General features: G+C 37.1%; 10 protein-coding genes and 1 non-coding gene across 11 annotated transcripts in view; 4 read left to right on the top strand and 7 right to left on the bottom strand.

Moving 5' to 3' along the window:
- The window catches only part of VRP1 (Vrp1p), a gene marked incomplete at both ends in the record, with an annotated part of 1899 nt that extends 1246 nt beyond the window's left edge, over positions 1-653 (bottom strand). The window contains one exon of the mRNA XM_003687649.1: positions 1-653. This exon is cut by the window's left edge and continues 1246 nt beyond it. Within this exon, the coding sequence (XP_003687697.1) occupies positions 1-653 (653 nt within the window).
- A 333-nt stretch (positions 654-986) lies between these two features.
- Positions 987-1451, bottom strand: POP6 (ribonuclease P/MRP protein subunit POP6; the record flags this gene model as incomplete). Its single annotated transcript, XM_003687648.1, has 1 exon — positions 987-1451. The coding sequence occupies one exon, from the start codon at positions 1449-1451 to the stop codon at positions 987-989; it is 465 nt and encodes a 154-aa protein (XP_003687696.1).
- Positions 1452-2466: 1015 nt separating this feature from the next.
- On the top strand, positions 2467-8124 carry TPHA0K01270 (1,3-beta-glucan synthase; the record flags this gene model as incomplete). Its single annotated transcript, XM_003687647.1, has 1 exon — positions 2467-8124. The coding sequence occupies one exon, from the start codon at positions 2467-2469 to the stop codon at positions 8122-8124; it is 5658 nt and encodes a 1885-aa protein (XP_003687695.1).
- A 438-nt stretch (positions 8125-8562) lies between these two features.
- TIM21 (Tim21p) lies at positions 8563-9282 on the bottom strand (the record flags this gene model as incomplete). Its single annotated transcript, XM_003687646.1, has 1 exon — positions 8563-9282. One exon carries the CDS (start codon positions 9280-9282, stop codon positions 8563-8565), a length of 720 nt encoding a protein of 239 aa, XP_003687694.1.
- A 260-nt stretch (positions 9283-9542) lies between these two features.
- Positions 9543-9614, top strand: TPHA0Ktrna3R. Its single transcript has one exon. It is a non-coding gene; the product is annotated as a tRNA-Arg (tRNA).
- A 1063-nt stretch (positions 9615-10677) lies between these two features.
- RPL26B (60S ribosomal protein uL24) lies at positions 10678-11659 on the top strand (the record flags this gene model as incomplete). Its single annotated transcript, XM_003687645.1, has 2 exons — positions 10678-10696; positions 11295-11659. 2 exons carry the CDS (start codon positions 10678-10680, stop codon positions 11657-11659), a joined length of 384 nt encoding a protein of 127 aa, XP_003687693.1.
- A 707-nt stretch (positions 11660-12366) lies between these two features.
- TPHA0K01240 (bifunctional fructose-2,6-bisphosphate 2-phosphatase/6-phosphofructo-2-kinase) lies at positions 12367-13935 on the top strand (the record flags this gene model as incomplete). The annotated part of the gene is made up of 1 exon (XM_003687644.1): positions 12367-13935. One exon carries the CDS (start codon positions 12367-12369, stop codon positions 13933-13935), a length of 1569 nt encoding a protein of 522 aa, XP_003687692.1.
- A 276-nt stretch (positions 13936-14211) lies between these two features.
- Positions 14212-14559, bottom strand: TPHA0K01230 (uncharacterized protein; the record flags this gene model as incomplete). The annotated part of the gene is made up of 1 exon (XM_003687643.1): positions 14212-14559. The coding sequence occupies one exon, from the start codon at positions 14557-14559 to the stop codon at positions 14212-14214; it is 348 nt and encodes a 115-aa protein (XP_003687691.1).
- Positions 14560-15560: 1001 nt separating this feature from the next.
- CAX4 (dolichyldiphosphatase) lies at positions 15561-16274 on the bottom strand (the record flags this gene model as incomplete). Its single annotated transcript, XM_003687642.1, has 1 exon — positions 15561-16274. One exon carries the CDS (start codon positions 16272-16274, stop codon positions 15561-15563), a length of 714 nt encoding a protein of 237 aa, XP_003687690.1.
- A 920-nt stretch (positions 16275-17194) lies between these two features.
- KAP95 (karyopherin beta) lies at positions 17195-19789 on the bottom strand (the record flags this gene model as incomplete). The annotated part of the gene is made up of 1 exon (XM_003687641.1): positions 17195-19789. The coding sequence occupies one exon, from the start codon at positions 19787-19789 to the stop codon at positions 17195-17197; it is 2595 nt and encodes an 864-aa protein (XP_003687689.1).
- A 445-nt stretch (positions 19790-20234) lies between these two features.
- On the bottom strand, positions 20235-20501 carry ACB1 (long-chain fatty acid transporter ACB1; the record flags this gene model as incomplete). The annotated part of the gene is made up of 1 exon (XM_003687640.1): positions 20235-20501. One exon carries the CDS (start codon positions 20499-20501, stop codon positions 20235-20237), a length of 267 nt encoding a protein of 88 aa, XP_003687688.1.
- Positions 20502-20626: the final 125 nt, after the last annotated feature.

Genomic DNA, 20626 nt, shown 5'->3' with positions numbered 1-20626 from the left:
GCTGGTGGAGCAGTCGTCGATGGAGCAGGTGGTGCTGGAGGAGCTCCCATAGATGGTGGGGCAGGTGGTGCACCCATAGAAGGTATAGATGGTGCTGGCGGTACTGATGAAGCCGGTGTATTTGTGTGAATCTTTGGTCTTCCTGATGGCATCTTAGGTCTTGCTGATGGAAGAGATGGCGCACCAGATGGAAGTGGGGGAGCGCCAGATGGAAGCGGAGGGGCACCTGAAGGTATCGAAGGTGCACTCAGTGGCGGTGGATGTGCATTGCCACTTGGTATAGATGGTGCTGAATCTGCCGGTGTTTTTGGAGCCTCATTAACATGCTTCAATTTTGGGAAGCCACCAGCAAGAATATCACCTAATTGTGGAGCACCCATATTTGGGACTGTGGGAGCTGAAATAGCTGGTGCTCCTGTAGGAATCGAAGGAGCAGATGCCATTGGCGCAGTATTGGCCACAACGCCGCCTCCTACTGCTGGAGCACTTCTATCGTCAGTTTGAGCTTTTTTAAGTCTTGTGCCTTTTCTAATATCACCTAGCAAAGCGTCACGGCCTTGCATTACTGATTTAGCTGGGGTTGGAGCATTCCCACTGCCGCCTCCTAGAGCCAGTGGAGGAGGAGGGGGTGGTGGAGCTGGAGGTCCGGCCATTATTTATCAAGTGTAGTTGGTGTGTGAGTGTGAGCACTTCAATTTTGATTTTTCAGTGACTGTCCCAATTGATTGTTACTCTTGAAAACCACGTCTCTCTTTTTAAGAACGACTGATAGTTTAATTCTGCTACTACACTTTTAAATTTTAATTTTCGTTTATCCCTATTCCAGAATGGAAAGAAAGAATCGCATGTGATTTGAATTACATAAAGATACATAGATACTAAAGGCCGGGTAACGGCAGAAGCGATGCCCACACCGAATAATAAGGAATAAGTATATTGAATTGTGCAGACTAGGGATGGCTATGTGCTATATAAACATGCCGATGCTATTGCTTTGTGAATTTTGCAGAGTACAATGGATCCAACTGTGCGTCTCCCGTGGTGACCACAGTGATGAAAATCGGGATGGTGATCTTGTCGTCTATCAATTCGTTGCCATGCTTGTGTTTTATCTGTGTGAATGACGACAGTTTGTTCCATTGCTGTAGTTTCGTTCCCTTTGGGAGCCTTGCAGACGTAATCTGCAGGATGGAGAGCAGTTTCTGTATATGTTTTCCGTATGAGTAGATGCAGAGCGTGCTGGCGCTGTCGCTGAGCGAGCGCAGCGTCCTGCGGACGCTTTTCTTTATGTTGTTGTTCTTGTTCACCTTCAAGTAGTGGTCGATGGAGACGTCGAGCGGCCCCAGCATGTTGGGGATGACTGCGTCCTGGATGTACTGCAAGGTCTGCGTGTGGTTGTCGAGAGCGAGCTCTGTGGAGTTCTCATTGAACAGGACCTGTGCATCAGTCATGGCGTGAGTGTGTGCATGCGTGTGTGCGTGTGTGAATGCAGGAGCCTTTTGCTGGCGGTGTTTAAATACATGTGACAAGAAAGGCTCTTCTGTGCCGATGGGCTTGGCCGCCGGGGGGAGTCGGGGGGAGCGGACCCATGCCAAAATCAAACCCAACGACCGGGTAACAGCATCTCAGACAGGGTAAACCCTCAGCGTCCACCCGCCCCGTGTTTACCCGCCCCAGCGCAGTGGCACCAGCCTCGCGAGACATTTTGGCGTTCGCGCACGCCCAGTCTGCCCAGGCTGTTTCCCGCAACGGGAACGCCACGACGCGTGAAGACCGCCCGCCGTGCATTACCCTTTCCAGACACCGTCGCGCCAGCCGGGTAAACCGCCCGCCGCCGGCGCCACTCTCCTTCCTTTTTCCGCCACCGCAGCAGCGCGCACAAATTGATGCTAAAAATGAACCGTCCCGGCGCCCGCCCGTCCTCGTACGTGATTCGTGCGTTGCGCGCCCCGAGATCACGTTGTCTCATCGCCGAGCAGACAAAAATTTTCTGGCTGTCAGCTGAAGCACACCACACACACAGCTCGCCGCTCGATCTCACGTCTCAAGTCACAACAGCAACAACCAACGCTTTAGTCTCGCATTTGATCCCGTCTCATTCGAGGCCTCTCTTGGCCGTTAGGACCAACAAGGACGCGTTTCGTAGTGTTGCATGTCACCACCAATGCATCTGCTCACACACGTAACGTTCCACCGTTCCAGTGGCCCGTCCCGGCCATCCTCTTCTAGCTGCTCTTTTTTCTTTTTGCTTCTGAAAACACTTTCTGGTAATATCTTCTCTCCTATATATATCGCTGCATCCACCTTCCAAAAAAATTTTCTGTTGATTCATATATATATATACGCTTATCTGCACCCTCTTATTCTCTTCGAACGCAAGAGACCCAACGCTCGTCTATATTGAAAAACAGTTCGCAAAAAGGGACAGCACCCAGTCAAGAAAACCCTCTGTACTTTTAATTCACGATGTCCGGCACTGGTGGTGATCCAAATCATTACCAAGGGCAGAGCTATGACGACTACGGACAGCCCATTTACGGCTCCGATCCCAACCAACAGCAGGCCCAGCAAGGGTACGGTCAGCAGACCGTCGCCGATGGCTACTACGATCAGAACATGCAGGCGGACCAGTTCATGAACGGCCAGGTGCCTCAGGGCGACGAGTACTACCAGAATGATCCCCACATGAACGGCTACTACGACCAGCCTAACTACGGGAACGCCAATGGCAACGTGGACGGCGAGAATTTCTCCGACTTCAGCTCGTACGGGCCTCCAGGCACGCCCGGCTACGACGACTACGGAAACAACATGGGCCAGTACACTCCTTCCCAGGTCAGTTACGGCGACCCTAACGCGACGGGAACGTCCACCCCGATCTACGGGGAAGGCTACGACCCAAACTACGTCGCTATGACTTTGCCGAACGATCCGTACCCGGCTTGGACGGCAGACAGCCAGTCTCCGGTGACCATCGAGCAGATTGAAGACGTCTTCATCGATCTGACTAACAGGTTTGGTTTCCAGAGAGATTCGATGAGAAACATGTTCGATCATTTCATGACGCTGTTGGACTCCAGAGCCTCGAGAATGTCTCCAGATCAGGCCTTGTTGTCGTTGCATGCGGATTATATCGGCGGTGAGAACGCCAATTATAAAAAATGGTATTTTGCAGCCCAGCTAGACCTTGACGATGAGGTCGGTTTCAGAAACATGAACGTCGCGAAGATCTCCAAGAAGAAGAGGTTGTTCAAGAGAAAAAAAAAGGAACAACTGGAAGAAGCGAATATTGAGGATCCGGAAGAAATGCTAAATAAACTAGAAGGCGATAACTCATTGGAGGCAAACGATTTCAGATGGAAGGCTAGGATGAACAGTTTGACACCAATAGAAAAAGTTCGTCAAATCGCTCTATATCTTCTGTGTTGGGGTGAGGCTAATCAAGTAAGATTCACTCCAGAATTACTATGTTTTATTTACAAGTGTGCATTGGACTACTTGGACTCTCCTATCTGCCAACAAAGAACGGAACCAATGCCAGAAGGTGACTATTTGAATAGAATCATCACTCCATTGTACAGATACTTAAGAGACCAAGTTTATGAGATCGTAGACGGTAGATTTTTTAAACGTGAAAAGGATCATAATGAGATTGTCGGTTACGATGATGTCAATCAATTATTCTGGTACCCTGAAGGTATCGCTAGAATTGCTTTCGAAGATTCTACGAAACTGATTGATTTGCCTGTTGAAGAACGTTATTTACGTTTGGGTGACGTCATTTGGACTGACGCTTTCATGAAAACTTTCAAAGAAACAAGAACTTGGTTACATCTGGTGACAAATTTCAACCGTATCTGGATCATACACGCCACAGTCTTTTGGATGTACGCTGCTTACGCTGCTCCAACATTCTATACTCACAATTATCAACAACTAGTGAACAATCAACCTTTAGCAGCCTACAAATGGGCTGCTAGTGCTTTAGGTGGTACATTAGCAAGTTTCATTCAATTATGTGCCGTTATTTGTGAATGGACTTTTATTCCAAAAAATTGGGCAGGATCTCAACGTCTATCGCCTCGTTTCTGGTTTTTATGCATAATCTTCGGTATTAATTTAGGCCCTATCATTTTCGTTTTCGCTTATGATAAGATCGATGTTTACTCTACTGCTGCTCACGCCGTCGCTGCTGTTATGTTTTTCATCGCTGTTGGTACCTTGTTATTCTTCTCAATCATGCCATTAGGTAATTTGTTCAGTAATTATAGAAAGAAAGATGCAAGACGTTACGTTGCCTCCCAAACTTTTACTGCTTCATTCGCTCCATTGCATGGTATCGACATGTGGTTATCTTACCTTGTTTGGGTTACTGTTTTTGCTGCTAAATTCTCGGAATCTTACTACTTCTTAATTCTATCTCTAAGAGATCCAATTAGAATTTTATCCACAACTACAATGAGATGTACTGGTGAGTATTGGTGGGGTGATGTTTTGTGTAAACAACAAACAAAGATTGTTTTAGGTTTAATGATCGCCACTGATTTCTTACTGTTCTTCTTAGATACCTATTTATGGTACATTTTAGTCAATGTTATTTTCTCCGTTGGTAAGTCCTTCTACATGGGTATCTCTATCTTGACTCCATGGAGAAATATTTTCACAAGATTACCAAAAAGAATTTACTCTAAGATCTTAGCCACTACTGACATGGAAATCAAGTATAAGCCAAAGGTTTTAATTTCTCAAGTGTGGAATGCTGTTGTCATATCTATGTACAGAGAACATTTGTTAGCTATCGACCACGTTCAAAAGTTATTGTACCATCAAGTTCCGTCCGAAATTGAAGGTAAGAGAACTTTAAGAGCTCCAACTTTCTTCGTCTCACAAGATGATAACAATTTTGAGACTGAATTCTTTCCAAGAGATTCTGAAGCTGAACGTCGTATTTCTTTCTTTGCTCAATCATTAGCTACTCCTATTCCTGAGCCATTACCTGTTGATAACATGCCAACTTTTACTGTCTTAACTCCTCACTATGCTGAAAGAATTTTACTATCTTTAAGAGAAATTATTCGTGAAGATGATCAATTCTCTAGAGTTACTTTGTTGGAATATCTAAAACAATTGCATCCAGTTGAATGGGATTGTTTTGTTAAGGATACCAAAATTTTAGCTGAAGAAACTGCTGCTTTCGACGGTGATGTTGATGATCCAAATAAGGAAGATGCCCTAAAATCTCAAATCGATGATTTACCATTTTATTGTATTGGTTTCAAGTCTGCTGCTCCAGAATATACTTTACGTACCCGTATTTGGGCTTCTCTAAGATCCCAAACATTATACAGAACTGTGTCTGGTATGATGAATTATTCAAGAGCTATCAAATTATTGTACCGTGTTGAAAATCCTGAAATTGTTCAAATGTTTGGTGGTAACGCTGAAGGTTTAGAAAGAGAGTTAGAAAAGATGTCCAGAAGAAAATTCAAGTACTTAGTTTCAATGCAAAGATTAGCCAAGTTTAAACCACATGAATTGGAAAATGCTGAATTTTTGTTAAGAGCTTATCCTGACTTACAAATTGCCTACTTGGATGAAGAACCTCCAATGAACGAAGGTGATGAACCAAGAATTTTCTCTGCTTTAATTGATGGTCACTGTGAAATACTAGAAAATGGTCGTAGACGTCCTAAATTTAGAGTCCAATTATCTGGTAATCCAATTTTAGGTGATGGTAAATCTGATAACCAAAATCATGCTTTGATTTTCTACAGAGGTGAATACATCCAATTGATTGATGCTAATCAAGATAATTATTTAGAAGAATGTTTGAAGATTAGATCTGTTTTAGCTGAATTTGAAGAATTAGATGTCGAACAAGTTAACCCTTATAGCCCAGGTTTAAGTTACCAAGATCAAGTAGCCAAACATCCTGTTGCTATTGTTGGTGCTAGAGAATACATTTTCTCGGAAAACTCTGGTGTTTTAGGTGATATTGCTGCCGGTAAAGAACAAACTTTTGGTACATTATTTGCCCGTACTTTGTCGCAAATTGGTGGTAAGTTACATTATGGTCATCCGGATTTCATTAATGCAACTTTCATGACTACAAGAGGTGGTCTGTCTAAGGCTCAAAAAGGTTTACATTTGAATGAAGATATTTACGCTGGTATGAACGCTCTATTGCGTGGTGGTCGTATTAAGCATTGTGAATATTATCAATGTGGTAAAGGTAGAGATTTAGGTTTTGGTACTATTTTAAATTTCACTACCAAGATTGGTGCTGGTATGGGTGAACAAATGCTTTCCCGTGAATATTATTACTTAGGTACTCAGTTGCCAATCGATCGTTTCTTATCTTTCTACTATGCGCATCCTGGTTTCCATTTAAACAATTTATTTATTCAATTATCTTTACAAATGTTTATGTTGACCTTAGTTAATCTAAACTCTTTGGCTCATGAATCCATTATTTGTATTTATGATAGAAATAAGCCTATCACAGATATTTTATATCCAATTGGTTGTTACAATTTATCTCCTGTTGTTGATTGGGTTAGACGTTATACCTTATCTATTTTCATTGTTTTCTGGATTGCTTTCGTTCCTATTGTTATTCAAGAATTGATCGAACGTGGTGTTTGGAAAGCAACTGTGAGATTCTGTCGTCACTTATTGTCTTGGGCTCCTGTTTTTGAAGTTTTTGCTGGTCAAGTTTATTCTTCAGCTATTTTCACTGATTTAACTGTTGGTGGTGCTCGTTATATTTCTACTGGTAGAGGTTTCGCAACAGCTCGTATTCCATTTTCAATTTTATATTCGAGGTTTGCTGGTTCTGCTATCTACTTAGGTGCTAGATCTTTATTCATGTTGTTGTTTAGTACTATCGCACATTGGCAAGCTCCATTATTATGGTTCTGGGCTTCTTTAAGTGCTTTGATGTGGGCTCCATTTGTTTTCAACCCTCATCAATTTGCTTGGGAAGATTTCTTCTTAGATTACAGAGATTTCATTAGATGGTTATCTAGAGGTAACAACCAATACCATAGAAATTCATGGATTGGTTATGTTAGAATGTCAAGATCGCGTGTTACTGGTTTCAAACGCAAGTTAGTTGGTGATGAATCTGAAAAGGCTGCTGGTGATGCTCATAGAGCTCACAGAACAAACTTGATTGCTGGTGAAATTATTCCATCTGCCATTTATTGTGCTGGTTGTTTCATTGCATTTACTTTTATCAATGCTCAAACTGGTGTTAAAACAACTGATGATGACAGAGTAAACTCTGTTGTGCGTATTATCATTTGTACATTGGCTCCTATTGCTGTTAATTTAGGTGTCTTATCCTTCTGTTTAGGTATGTTATGTTGTTCAGGTCCATTGTTTGGTATGTGTTGTAAAAAGACTGGTTCTTCTATGGCTGGCTTTGCACACGGTGTTGCAGTTGTTATTCATTTAATTATGTTTATCGTCATGTGGGTATTTGAAGGTTTCCATTTCACAAGAGGTTTACTTGGTACGATCACATGTATTCAAATTCAAAGATTGATTTTCATGTGCATGTCTACGTTCTTATTGACTCGTGAATTTAAGAATGATCATTCAAATACAGCTTTCTGGACTGGTAAATGGTACGGTTCCGGTATGGGTTACAGTGCTTGGACTCAACCTTCTAGAGAATTATGTGCTAAGGTCATTGAAATGTCGGAATTTGCTGCTGATTTCGTTTTGGGCCACATTCTTCTATTCTGTCAAGCTCCATTATTATTAATCCCACGTATCGATAGTTTTCATTCCATGATGTTATTCTGGTTAAAACCGTCTCGTCAAATTCGTCCACCAATCTATTCATTAAAGCAAGCTAGGTTACGTAAGCGTATGGTCAAAAAGTACATCTCGTTATTTGTTGCTGTTTTAGTGTTATTCCTAGTTGTTATCATCGCACCTGCTGTTGCATCTAATTACGTTGCCGATGATGTTGCTAGTTCTTTAACTGGTGCTTTCCATAACTTACTACAGCCAAGAAATGTATCGAATAATGACACTGGTTACCAAATGTCGACATACCTGAGTCATTATTACACACACACACCATCTTTAAGAACCTGGTCTACCATTAAATAGTGAATCAGTTCATCATCTGTATTTATTATTTGATTGTAATCATATTAATGATTGGAAGACGGGACAATTACGGGTTGATCAAGGATGATCATTTTTATACATTTTATGTTAAATCCTACAATTTAAAAAGGGTATCATTTTCATATAATTTGTCAATATATTGTTAATATATTTTAGTATATAGTAATGCAAAACAAAGTTAAATAAACATAATTATTTCAAATATCAGGTCTTAGCTTATTTTTTGTCATATATCAAGAGAAAGCATGTACATTGAAGGTTGTATGTGAAAATTGTTTAAGTGCCTATTTCTAATTGGTAACCCTTTGGAATAGATACAGGTAAAAGAAGTGTAATTATTATTATTATTATTTACATCTATTCAATAATTAAAATACGATTGATAAATACATTGTCTGCAATGGACAATATGGTAATTTATTTTTTCGATCCCCAATTGAACCCTAAAAATCCTCTAGGCTGGATAATCTGTTTCATTCTTGGTTTAATTAGATAATACCTTTGTTCACCAGGAATATCAATATATAAACTTAAAAAATCAGGTTTGTAGCGTTTATCTGACTCGATTGCTTCAAGATGTGCCAATCCAATTTTCTCTTTTGATTCTACATGGAATCTCATGAAGTAATGTTCTTTTCCTTGCCTATCGAGTTTTTTGCTTGAAGATATTGGTCTATTTCTTGTCCATTTGTCACCAGGAACTAATTCACCATATGCTTTTAAACGTTCTTGTCTGATAATTGTATCATGACATTGTAGTTTTGATCTGACAATCTCATCCTTCTCAACTAATGAGACTGCACGGTTAAATAGCTGGGTATCTCCGGATGGAGAAAATAATTCAGTTACAATTAGATAAATAACAATTGCTGATATACCAGTTGCACCGACGATCAACACACCAGATGCTGTAAATGTACTATATGATTTGATGCGATTCCATAAAGGTAATTTTTTGACATTTGCCTTTTTTTCTGCGTGTATTCTTGGATACGTATAAGTCGATAAGTGCCTATGTTTAACTGATAATAATGAAGAAACTCTGTGGTTTATAATATTATTTGCTGGTCGTAAATTTGTGCCTTTATTGGCCAACAGTGCTGATTTTCGGGCACTTTGTGGGAAAAGCCTCAACATTATATTTATTGGTGAAAAGATTCAGTCTTGAATGTTGTATTTGAAATTGTGATAATTATAGTTCAACCTAGTTACTCTAATTAGTTTCAAAACTTTAAAATAATATCTCTAAAAAAGGATACTTATTACATAATTAATTTAATATCTTTTCATAGTTTTGAACTTTCTGCGAATTTTGTTAAAATTTCATTGAGAAATCACATGACATTAACCGTAAAAGTTCAGTAAAACATTATCATATAAGCTTATTAAACTTTATTGCCCGCTTAGTGCAATGGTTAGCATACATTTTTCCGGTGGATGTGATCCGGGTTCGAGTCCCGGGGTGGGCTATAATTTTTGCTCTAATTATTATAAGTTTGCATAAACGTTGCTAGATCAAGAATATATTATTTTTGGTTATTCTATCAACGACCGCTAACTAATATTAAGAGCGGTTAGTTGTACCTAGACAGCAAGTGGTATATATCATGAAACTTACTATTATGCATGAGCCAGGCACAGTTCTCGTATCATATCCAATAGCTATTATGGATATCTTATTGACATGTAACAGTCAATGCAACAACAATTGAAAGTGCATTATATTATCCTCACTCATCTTTATGCGACACTGACCGACTCGATTACATATAAAAGCATTTCAATTGTAACGCAGATAACATCTTGAGTGACTGTGCCACCCACACACCATTAACGTTCTGTCTCTTTTATTTGAAAAAATAAATAAAACAAATATTTTTCAATTTTCAATTTTTTCAATTTTTCAAGTTTTCAATTTTTCATGGAACGCAATCCAGAAGCGATATTCTTCTCATCGCTTCCGTTGCTTTCATGGGAAACTGCTCACAAAACAACTCAGAAGCGTCACATCACACTGGCTTAGCATGGTTCTTTGTTTCAGAAAGAGAGTTCTCTCATCAGAAACATTTGAGTCCGTGGTAAAGTTACTGGACATCAAGTAGGATGAAACTGGATTTCCTCTCTACCGCAACGGGCGTTCATTTTTCTTTCTGTCTAAACGTAGGCTGAAGCTAATCATTTGGGTGTCTGTCTACCAGGATCAGCACATCATGGTTTTACCTTGCATTTGGGTCTAACATTTACTAACTTCTTGAACTGACGATAGCCTTCACAAGATTATTGGATAGTATGGAAAGTTTAATCTGCCTCATTGAAACTCTGAAATATTCATAATTTGCAAAAAACATAATACGCCTTAGACTTCCAGTGCTAAGTTAGCAACATCATAGCCAATTCATTATAATTTTATTTGTTAGGAAAACATTGAAAAAAATATATATATGTGTTGATATATAAGGATATATTCATTAGTATTATTGCATTTAGTAAATTTTAGATAACAACAACAGCAAACCAAGGATTATATTAACAATGGCTAAGCAATCTTTAGGTATGTTTAGGAATTTCCAAGATAGGGCAAAAATAATTTGAAAGATGAGAAAACTTATTACGAACTGTTGTGAGGATCGTAACTCTAGATGGATGTTGTTGTCTATGTTATACTTAAGTGTGGATTTGTTTGTGCAGTGAACCCAAAGACATTCATCTGGATCATTTGGTTAGAAGAATGAAATACATGGTCCACTTTCATAGATAAATGAACATGAACGAATGGTTTACAAGTAGCTGGGATTATAGTAATGATGTTAAAATGAATATACAAGCGATATAAAAGGATACTTATATTTGTACACTGTGGATAGATAGTCTTAAAGTGGAAGAAAATATATGTATATATTTCAGATCTCACGTCAATGAATGGTTATAGCCGTGACATTTTTAAGGATCGCATCTGTACTTACTTTAACCATTTGGAAACTATATTACATTAAACAATGATTCGACCTAAATCATAATTTTTCACATAAGGTTTTCTCTCTGACAATTTTTTTTTTTAAACAAAATAGCATGTTTACTAACAATCCATTTAAATTTGTATTTTTTATTATCTTCAATAATATGAATATGAATCCAAATACTATTTACAGACGTCTCCTCTGATAGAAGAAAGGCCAGAAAGGCTTATTTTACCGCCCCATCATCTGAACGTCGTGTTCTATTGTCTGCTCCATTATCTAAGGAATTGAGAGCTCAATACGGTATTAAGGCTTTACCAATCAGAAGAGATGATGAAATCTTAGTTGCCCGTGGTGCTAACAAGGGTCAAGAAGGTAAGGTTTCTTCTGTCTACAGATTAAAGTTCTCCATCCAAGTTGACAAGATCACCAAGGACAAATCTAACGGTGCCTCTGTTCCAATCAACATTCACCCATCTAAAGTTGTCATCACCAAGTTACACTTAGACAAGGACAGAAAGGCCTTGATTGAAAGAAAAGGTGGTAAATTAGAATAAACAATTTATATGTTGACTTAATTTTCGATATATCAAATATAAATAATTCTTTTTAAATCTCATAATCATGTATAACTAAATAGTTATCTTTCTAAGGTAATTTTTTAAAAAAATAACAACTTTACATTAAGTTTAGGTTAGAGAAACCTTTTCATATTACTCTTATTTTATTCAAAGAAAAAAGTGTCCATATACATTATCAACATGATTTAGCAGTATTATTTATTATTTCAAGAGTACTCCTTGTTCTGTATAGATAATTACGGATATCTCTAGCCTATCATCTAAAGAGTGATTGTAATGAAGGATTGCAGGTCCTGTTGTATGTTCAATGATACGTAAACTTCCCGGTTTGCAAAACGTCAACTATCTTCATTTTTCATTCGAAATGTTTAAATAATATGAGTGGCAGACAAGATCTTGACTCATCTTCTTCTATAAAAACAAAATCAATAGTCTCTATATTGGCTGCTTACCTTGCTGATACAGATCCCAATACTTAATTGGACCTTACAAACTGGCCGGTCACCTGACCTTCGGCGTCCTTAAAGGAATAAAGTGGTCTCAAAATTAACTGGGGTACTAATTGACATATATATAAAAGATTTTAATTATTTAAACTTAATGGTTATTAGGTTGTTATAATTAATGCTTAGACTCTGTAAAGAGTTTAATAAATAAGTGTAGGCACTGATACTTTTAAAAATATGGAAACTAAAGAATTGAAGACCAGCCCAGCTCCTAATGTGCCCTTAGATAATGAGGAATTATTGAATGGATTGGGTAGTGAATTGATGGATAGGAGATTCAGTGAAGGTAATCATATGGCTAGAACTGATTCCAGATGGGGTAAACTAAATGTTCCCCAATCAGGAAGTGATAAAGATGACACAAGTAGGAGCGGAACTGCCGGTTCTGTTGATAGTGTCCACAAACCAATCAAAATTGAAGAAAACGTCGCACCTGGACAACTATATGCAACCGATTCTGGGAAATTGTTTCATGCAGGGAAGATTTTGATTGTACTAGTTGGGCTACCAGCTACTTCAAAGACTGCTCTATCTGTTGCTATTACAAGGTATACAAGATGGCTAGGAGTCAGGGCAGAATCATTTCATATTTCAAAATATAGAAAAGAGATGAATTATTCAGGGGATGATTGTTACTCTGCGGTACCTGAAACGAAAGTGGGAAAAGAGTTTAGGAAATCATTATTAGAGTCTGTCTTTAATGATATGATTGTATTTTTCCAAAAGACCAAAGGTCAGATTGCTGTGTATGATGCTTTAAATATCAGGAAGGAGGACAGAACAAACATACACATACGGTTTGCTAATTTAAATATAAAAGTTATATTCATTGAGTCGATTGTGAAGGATCCTGAGCTATATGAATTGAATTTATTGAATGCAGCTAAGGCATCTGAGTTTGAGAATTTTACGAAAGAACAAACCCAAAATATTTTAAAAAGGAGGTTACAACTCAATAAATCTTTTTATCAAAAAATGTCTAAAGATGAAAAATTGTGTTATATTAAATTTATAGATTTTGGTAAAGAGATCATTGTTAATAATATTAAAGGAGGTTATTTAATTAATAAAATTGTATTTTTTTTAATGAATTTGAGAAATACGAATGGTAAAATTTATTTCTCTAGATGTGGGACAAGTGAAAAAGATAATTATTTAAATGATGAAGAATTAAATAAAGAAGGAATAGATTTCGCACACCGTATGACAGACGTCATTATGGAAAGAGTCTCTAAAAATGAGCAAGATCCAGATAATCAAGAAATGGCACGTTGGAAATTGAACGCTCTAACGGATTCAAAGCCATTGCATGTCTTTACTGCTGAGCGGAAAAGAACATACGATACTGGACAATTCTTCGCAAAGAAATATAATATTCCTGTATACCAAAGAATGGAATTAAAGCAATTGAGGGAAGGTTCTGTAGCAGATTTATCTGAGGAAGAAAAGCAAAACAGATATCCAACTGAATACCAAGAATATCTAAAAGATCCATATCATTACAGATTTCCAAGGGCAGAATCATATCATGACTTAGCTATTCGAATGGAACCATTTTTGTTAGAGTTAGAAAGGATATCGGGCGACATCCTTATAATTGCCCATGAAAGTACATTGAGAGTATTGTATGGTTACTTCATGGCATCTTCATGCCAGGATTTGTGGAAAACCAACTTCTCTCGTGATGAGATAACTGAAATCACTATAACGCCATTTCAAAACCAAGTAAGAAAAATCCCAATATAGCAGTAGAGAGAATTCCAGGCAAGATCAACAATATGTATGGTTATGTATATATATTGAATAATATTAAAAACAATGTCTATTAATAAATATGGATGAATTATTTTTAAATGATAGTTGTATTAAATTAAAAGCTCGATGTATTATATGTATATTAAAAAGCTGATTAAACGCAGAAGTATCTGTGTATGCAAAACGCACATGTGTGGAGATGGTAGAGTATATAGATGCATTCCACGCATTATTTTAGTGGATGAGTATATGCTGAGGTAAACCTTTTCATTTTTTCTGAGAAGCAAGCATTAGATCATGCCTGCTGATCATATTCGGCTTTTGACTTTCATAAGGGCCTCTTCCTAGAAGGATGACATTAGAGAAAGGCTTTGCAGATATTATGGATGATACTTTAGATGCCACTGAACTGTTCGATGACATTGAAGCGGTTGAACCGAGACTTGAGAAAGTAGATGTTCTGGAGTCAACTTTTGCGACGATGGCAGAATCGGAATTGCAGCGTTTTCTTGGACAGATAAGTTTTGGGCAAAACATTGTATTATGAGTATTGTGTATATATTCTGATGATTGATTGTATAGTGGGGTGTTTTTTATCCACAAACTGCAAACCATAGACAGAAACAGACCATGATTGAGGTTACAATTTCACGAATTGCCATCTACTTATATATGCATCTTCTATTTAGCAGCGATTACATTAATAATCAACATAATTCGATTACTAACATGCACTTTTGTACGGGCAAACTACACAGAACATGCCTCAAGTCTAGCATTGAGAATTCCATTTCTCGTCCTTTTGCACCAAGACCCATTTCGAAACTGTTAATATTCCCGTAATAAGTATTAGCAGAACAATGCCTATATCCGCGGAGCGGCCCCAACCCTTACCAACCAGTTCTTTCAGTGCCCAATGCTCCGGAGCTAGGGACAGCTCCGCGGAAACAACAGGCCAGTGAAACCAATTGACAACGATGGACAACGAGCATCAACCAACGGACGTACAATTCTGCGTGGAAATCCTTGTATTAATAATCAGTATGCTCAATGCAGACGTCTCTGTGTGTTATGTCACCACGGGACGCACTCTCGCATTAAATCGGCGCACATGATTAAAAGAGAATGTTTCGAGAAAAGACAGATCATGCAGCCACCGAGAATTTTTTCGAAATTGTTAAAAATATTCGAAAATTGAGTTTTCCCTTTTTGGGACATTGTCAGAATGTAGCGTGCAAAAAGGTCCACTTTAGATTTTAAGAATGTGAAATTCGATCGTGAATTAGTAATGGGTATAGATTGGGTTTATGCACAGGTGGAGACCAAGAAGGGAGGGTGCCGTTCGAGCATGTGGAATTGAAAGATTTCGCTTTGTCGGCTTTTGGTGGTGAACGAAAAAATGGTGCATGTCGGTTTAAAATCCGCGGATATAAGCAAACTTGATTTTACGGTTATGGTGGTGTGTTTTATATCTTGACCATGATTACTAAGAGACAGATGGGCGATGAGCGTTATGCATGGCAAAATTTTTATTATTCATCTATAAAATAGTAGTATATATGTTATTTGGTTTTCTCAATAGCAACATATTCATCGGGGTAGTACAAGTTAGTGCTTCAATTATTTTTCTTGGTCCGAGAATCGGTGGTTATTTTTCTTCGTAGATAATGGTTGTATTCATCCCTTAATGAGAAAGGCGCTAAATTGAATGAATCCTTTGCATAGACTTGCTTGAGTATCCACAAGTCTAATAGCCAATTGATGAATCCCAATTCTCTTAACACTCCAATAATGAAGTAGTATGTGGATCCTGCGCATGCTCCTAAACTCCATCCAACTATTACTTGCCCAATCGTATGGTAGTTTAAATACGCTCTAGAGAAACATACGATTGCAGATAAACAGGCTAGGTTCGCTACGCCCAGCACTTTTTTTACTGATGTTAAATTATTCCATCTTCTGATGTACGTTAGCGTGAAATAGATGAAAAAAAATCCCATAAACTGCGAATGAGCACTAGGCATGCCATATCCGGACCTCATCGTATTATTTTGGAAACTGTCACCAAAAAAGGCAGGTCTAGGTTGCTTGATTATTTTTTTCACTACATTGTTGAAAATCTCGTTACTCACTTGTCCACCAGCAATAATGCACGCTTCGATCTCTCTCGTTGTGATGAACCATGAAAGATAAAACATCAATATACCGATTGGAATCAATGAGAAGTAAGCACAGCAGAATGACAGCAGACTGTTCGAGTCATATAGTATAAATGTATCATCCAGGGGTATAATATTGGGGGATATAGTTAAAGTGGAGTTTTCCAGCATCTCAGTTCTTGAGCGAGTCGTTTACCAATTCTATTTCATTCGATACAAGTAAAATTTCATAAGTTTGTAATTGTAAGTTACTAGAATGACATGAACTCAGCATTTTCCTAAATATACAAATATTATGTTTATGCATTGCCATTGTATATTGGTGCATATTATTTTTTCATTTCAGATCCATTTTTGTTGCTCTTGCTTGACCCGAAATTCAAAAAATTAGTGACAGATACCGAAAGTGACAAAAAATCCAAATGATTTTTAACTTAACAACATTAAAAGAACTTGAAGAGAGAGAGATGTTACTATAACCACGGCAACTTCATTTAAACGTTTTATAAAATATCTTACTGTTAACAAATAATCTTTTATAAATATATACAACTAACGAACTATAAAAAAAAATAAAAAAAAAAAAAGGCAAAAAAAAATAATACCTACGTGATCAAGAGAATAAATTTAGTTCAAGAAGGTGCTGGAACGGTGCTTTAAAATGCTTTAGAATATGCTATATTTGGAGTTCACAGATGAAATGAAGACGGTAATGAAATGAGAAGTAAATAGAAAGGGAGTTAGGTAGTAGAGGAGATAATGAAAACAGGTTGAAATTGAGGGAAATAATGATAGAGGTGATATTAGATGAAAGTATGAAAATATGAAAAAAAAAAAGTTTATAATCAGGAATTGTAGAAAGTATTGAAAGGTAGAATTAGAAATATGCAGGGGAAGTGAAATAGAAACATAATAAAAAGAAGTTCCTAGTTGAAACAACGCTTTATGCGAGGAAATAGAAGAATAGAAAAAATGAAACAAAAGGTATCAAGTATTAATAATGAAAATTAATATTGCAGATTCAATTTTTTAATATCAACAGCATCCTAATAACATAGAAAAGTTGATATTATATCGTCATTTTGATTTCATTATAATGTTGATTGATGCTTTTGTTGTTCTCTAGCCCATCTGGCGGCATCTTTAGTAGATTGACTGAATGTTTTATTTGATCTTGTCTTCTTAATAAATTCAACCATCCATTCTTGGGAGTAAAATTGTTTGATTGAACCATTAGCAAACATAAGTGAAATATCACCGATCAAACCAACAGCCGATCTAGCAGTGGAGTCTTGACCGGCCAATTGTGGTTCATCCGCAACCTTATTCAAAAATTGGAAAATTGTACCAACGAATGGATAAATAGCTTGTGGTTGATCGTGTAAACCAGCAATCATACCAACATAGGCATCTAATACAGCTTCAAGAACCTTCAAGTGGTAATCTAGAGCTTCTAAACTACCGTTTTCAGGTTCAGCATTTTGAGCAGAAACACAAATGGTCATAACCTCATTTAAGTATGGCATAAAATCGGCACCTATATTAGATGAAATATCACCAAATACACTTAGCACAGCAGGGTGTAAATCTTTTCTTGCATTAGGAGCTTGCATCATTTGTCCCAATACATTCATGAAAGCACCTGAGTATTTCTTGAAATCCTCTTCTAATGAATTCGAAATATCAGCAATGAATCCAACAGCCGTTATAGATACTTGTGAATCAACTTGATTTAGAGCATTAACTAAGTATGGCGAAAATGTGTCCAAATATTTTTCAAAATTTTTACCTAAGGACATTGCTAATGAAGAGACTGCATAAAAGATATCATCTTCAATGAAAGAAGATTCTTTTTTGTTTAATAATTTAATAAACAAATCCATTAACATATCTGAAACAGATACAACACTATCTGGTGATTTTCTAATGACAGTGGCTAAAACAGTTAAAACATTTGCTTGTAGTTCTTGTAAGCTTTGTCTTTCTTCTATGCTTAAATTTTCTTCGTTAATAGACATTGTTTGACCTAATTTATCCATGATAAATGTCGAGATTGATGCTGAAAATTCAGAAACTGAATCAGTAGCATATTCCACTAGGGTTGTTAAACATGAAAATGCAGATGCACGAGCGTTATTTTCGTTATCTGGTCTATTTGCTGCTGTGATAAGTGCGTCTGCTAATACTGGATAATAATTGAAAATTGGAGAAGGTTGAACATCGGCCAGTTGTTCCACTAAATTGATGATAGTCCAAGAGCAGTTTGCAGCGACCTTAGGATGGTCCTTTAGGCCAATAACACATGCCTGCATCACTCCAGGTAAGTTATTTTGAGCATCAATAGCTTCGATCACTAAGTCTGCGATTCTACCGATACACCAAGATGCAGTTTCTTTCACTTGCAAGGATGGGTCATTCATTAAATTTAAAATAGCTGGGAATGCTTGATGAATCACGAAAGTTCTTTGTTCTTTATCTGGTCCATCTAAAATGGAACCAAATGACATTACAGAAGCCTCACGATATCTCCAATTTTCATTTGTCATATTTGCTTCAACAAATTCTAGTACTGGTTCTAAAATGTAGTTACCACAATTTTGAGCAAATAATTGTAAACATGCACCAGCAGACATTGAAACGTTCCAATCATCATCTTCTGGATCTTCATTTTGCCTAGTTAATAAGTTTAATAAATTTGGAATGACTTCTTTTATAGAAGACAAGGCAAAATTATAACTTTGAAATGGAGAATCAGGAAATTGTGATAATTCGTACGCTAAATCAATTTCTTCTTCACAAATGGTGGACCAAAACTCGACTGCCATCGAAGCCACTTTATCATTTGGGGATTTCATGGTGGAAATTGTTAAACCAAATAAAGCTTGTTCCATATAATGTTTCATATATGAGTAATACAAAGACATAATCTTACATAAACAACCAAAAGATGCAGCTTGAATTTCTGCATTATCACTTTGAGTAGCTTCGCAAACCACTTGCATTAAATAGTTTCTTTCACCTTCACGATCCATATTATTCTTAATGAAATTCAAAGAATCGCCAAGAGCATTCAATGCAGTCAATCTAACTAAAACAGAAGGTTCTGAAGATTGAGCACCTTGTACAATTGCAATTAAAATATCATTTGATGCTGAGATCAAAGCAGGAGAGCTTGGGTCTGAATTTTCGCAAATATAACCTAAAGTCAGTAAGAATGATCTCTTTACGTTTTCTGGTTTTTCTGGAGCAGTATTTTCCACCACGACTTTCATTAATCCTGGCCATTCATTTATAGGAAGTTCAATATTTGCGATTGCAGCGACTAATTGTGCAGCAGAGTTTGCGATTCTAATTTCCGGATCAATTAGTGCAGATATAGCTCTTTCTTTGATTGCGTTTCTCGTCTTGACATTAACGAAGTTTATCCAACGCTGTTTAAAATTCTCATTTTTAACTGAATCTTTCGAAACTAATTCATTTTTCAAAGATAAAGAAGCCAAGATTTTTGCTTCAATTTTAATATTTGTATCAACGGGAGCAACTATAACTTGTGATAAATAATCTGCATACTGTAAAAAGTTCTCATTTGAAAGTTTCTTCAATTGAGTTTCACTCTGAACACGTATATTTTGGTCTGGAGATAAAATAGTGTTCTCTAAAATGGTAGCAAATTCAACAACAGACATTATCGAGTGAACGTTATTTTATTTTCTTTGTTGGACTTGTTCAAGGATAAAAACTTGAATGAATAAAAAAAAAGACAGGGTAGTAATCCAAATATAATAAAACACACCACTTGTAAATCGATGATATCCTCCGATGATGAGTACCTTGGCTTTCGTGTGCCTACATAGAGGTTACACATGTATATATATATAAGTAATAGTTGTTTTATTATCTTTAAGACTTTCTTATTTATGGGATTACACAAAAACAAAAATAAAAAGAAATTAAAAAAACGTAAAGGACGGTGCTCTCCGTACAAGACGATGAACCTGCAAAATACACATGGAAGGAATATAAGCATATTCGAACGAAGTTAAAAGAGCCAGTAGATATAAAGAAGAGGTATGTATTATTCAATATAAAAATTGCGGAGAGGGCAGTGAGTGATTGATAGACTGATTCTATTTATTTGCCGTATTTGACAACCAATTGATCAACTAAAGCGATGTATTCTGATTCGGCATCTTCTTGAGACTTTCCCTTCAAAGCTTCCCAAGCATCCCATTTGTAACGATCCTTCATGTTAAACATGGAGGGTCTACTGGCATTAGTGTTGTCTCCGACCGTAGCTTGCTTGTAAAGACCGTATAACTTCAACATCTCATCTTGGTTTGGCTTAGTCTTTAATTCGTTGACTTCTTTAGCTTTATCTTCGAATAATTGTGAAACCATTGTGTTTGTGTGTTTGAGGGCGTGTGACTTGTCTGTGCTCTGCCAGACTCAAGAACGCAACTGCAATCCCGCAAATATAAACAACCACACATGCACACACTTATATATATGTATATATATAAGTG

This window comes from Tetrapisispora phaffii, chromosome 11, assembly GCF_000236905.1.
Source record: "Tetrapisispora phaffii CBS 4417 chromosome 11, complete genome".
Lineage (NCBI taxonomy): Eukaryota > Fungi > Ascomycota > Saccharomycetes > Saccharomycetales > Saccharomycetaceae > Tetrapisispora > Tetrapisispora phaffii.
The sequence above is the reverse complement of the archived record's forward strand: the minus strand, read 5'-3'. Positions and strand labels throughout refer to the sequence as shown.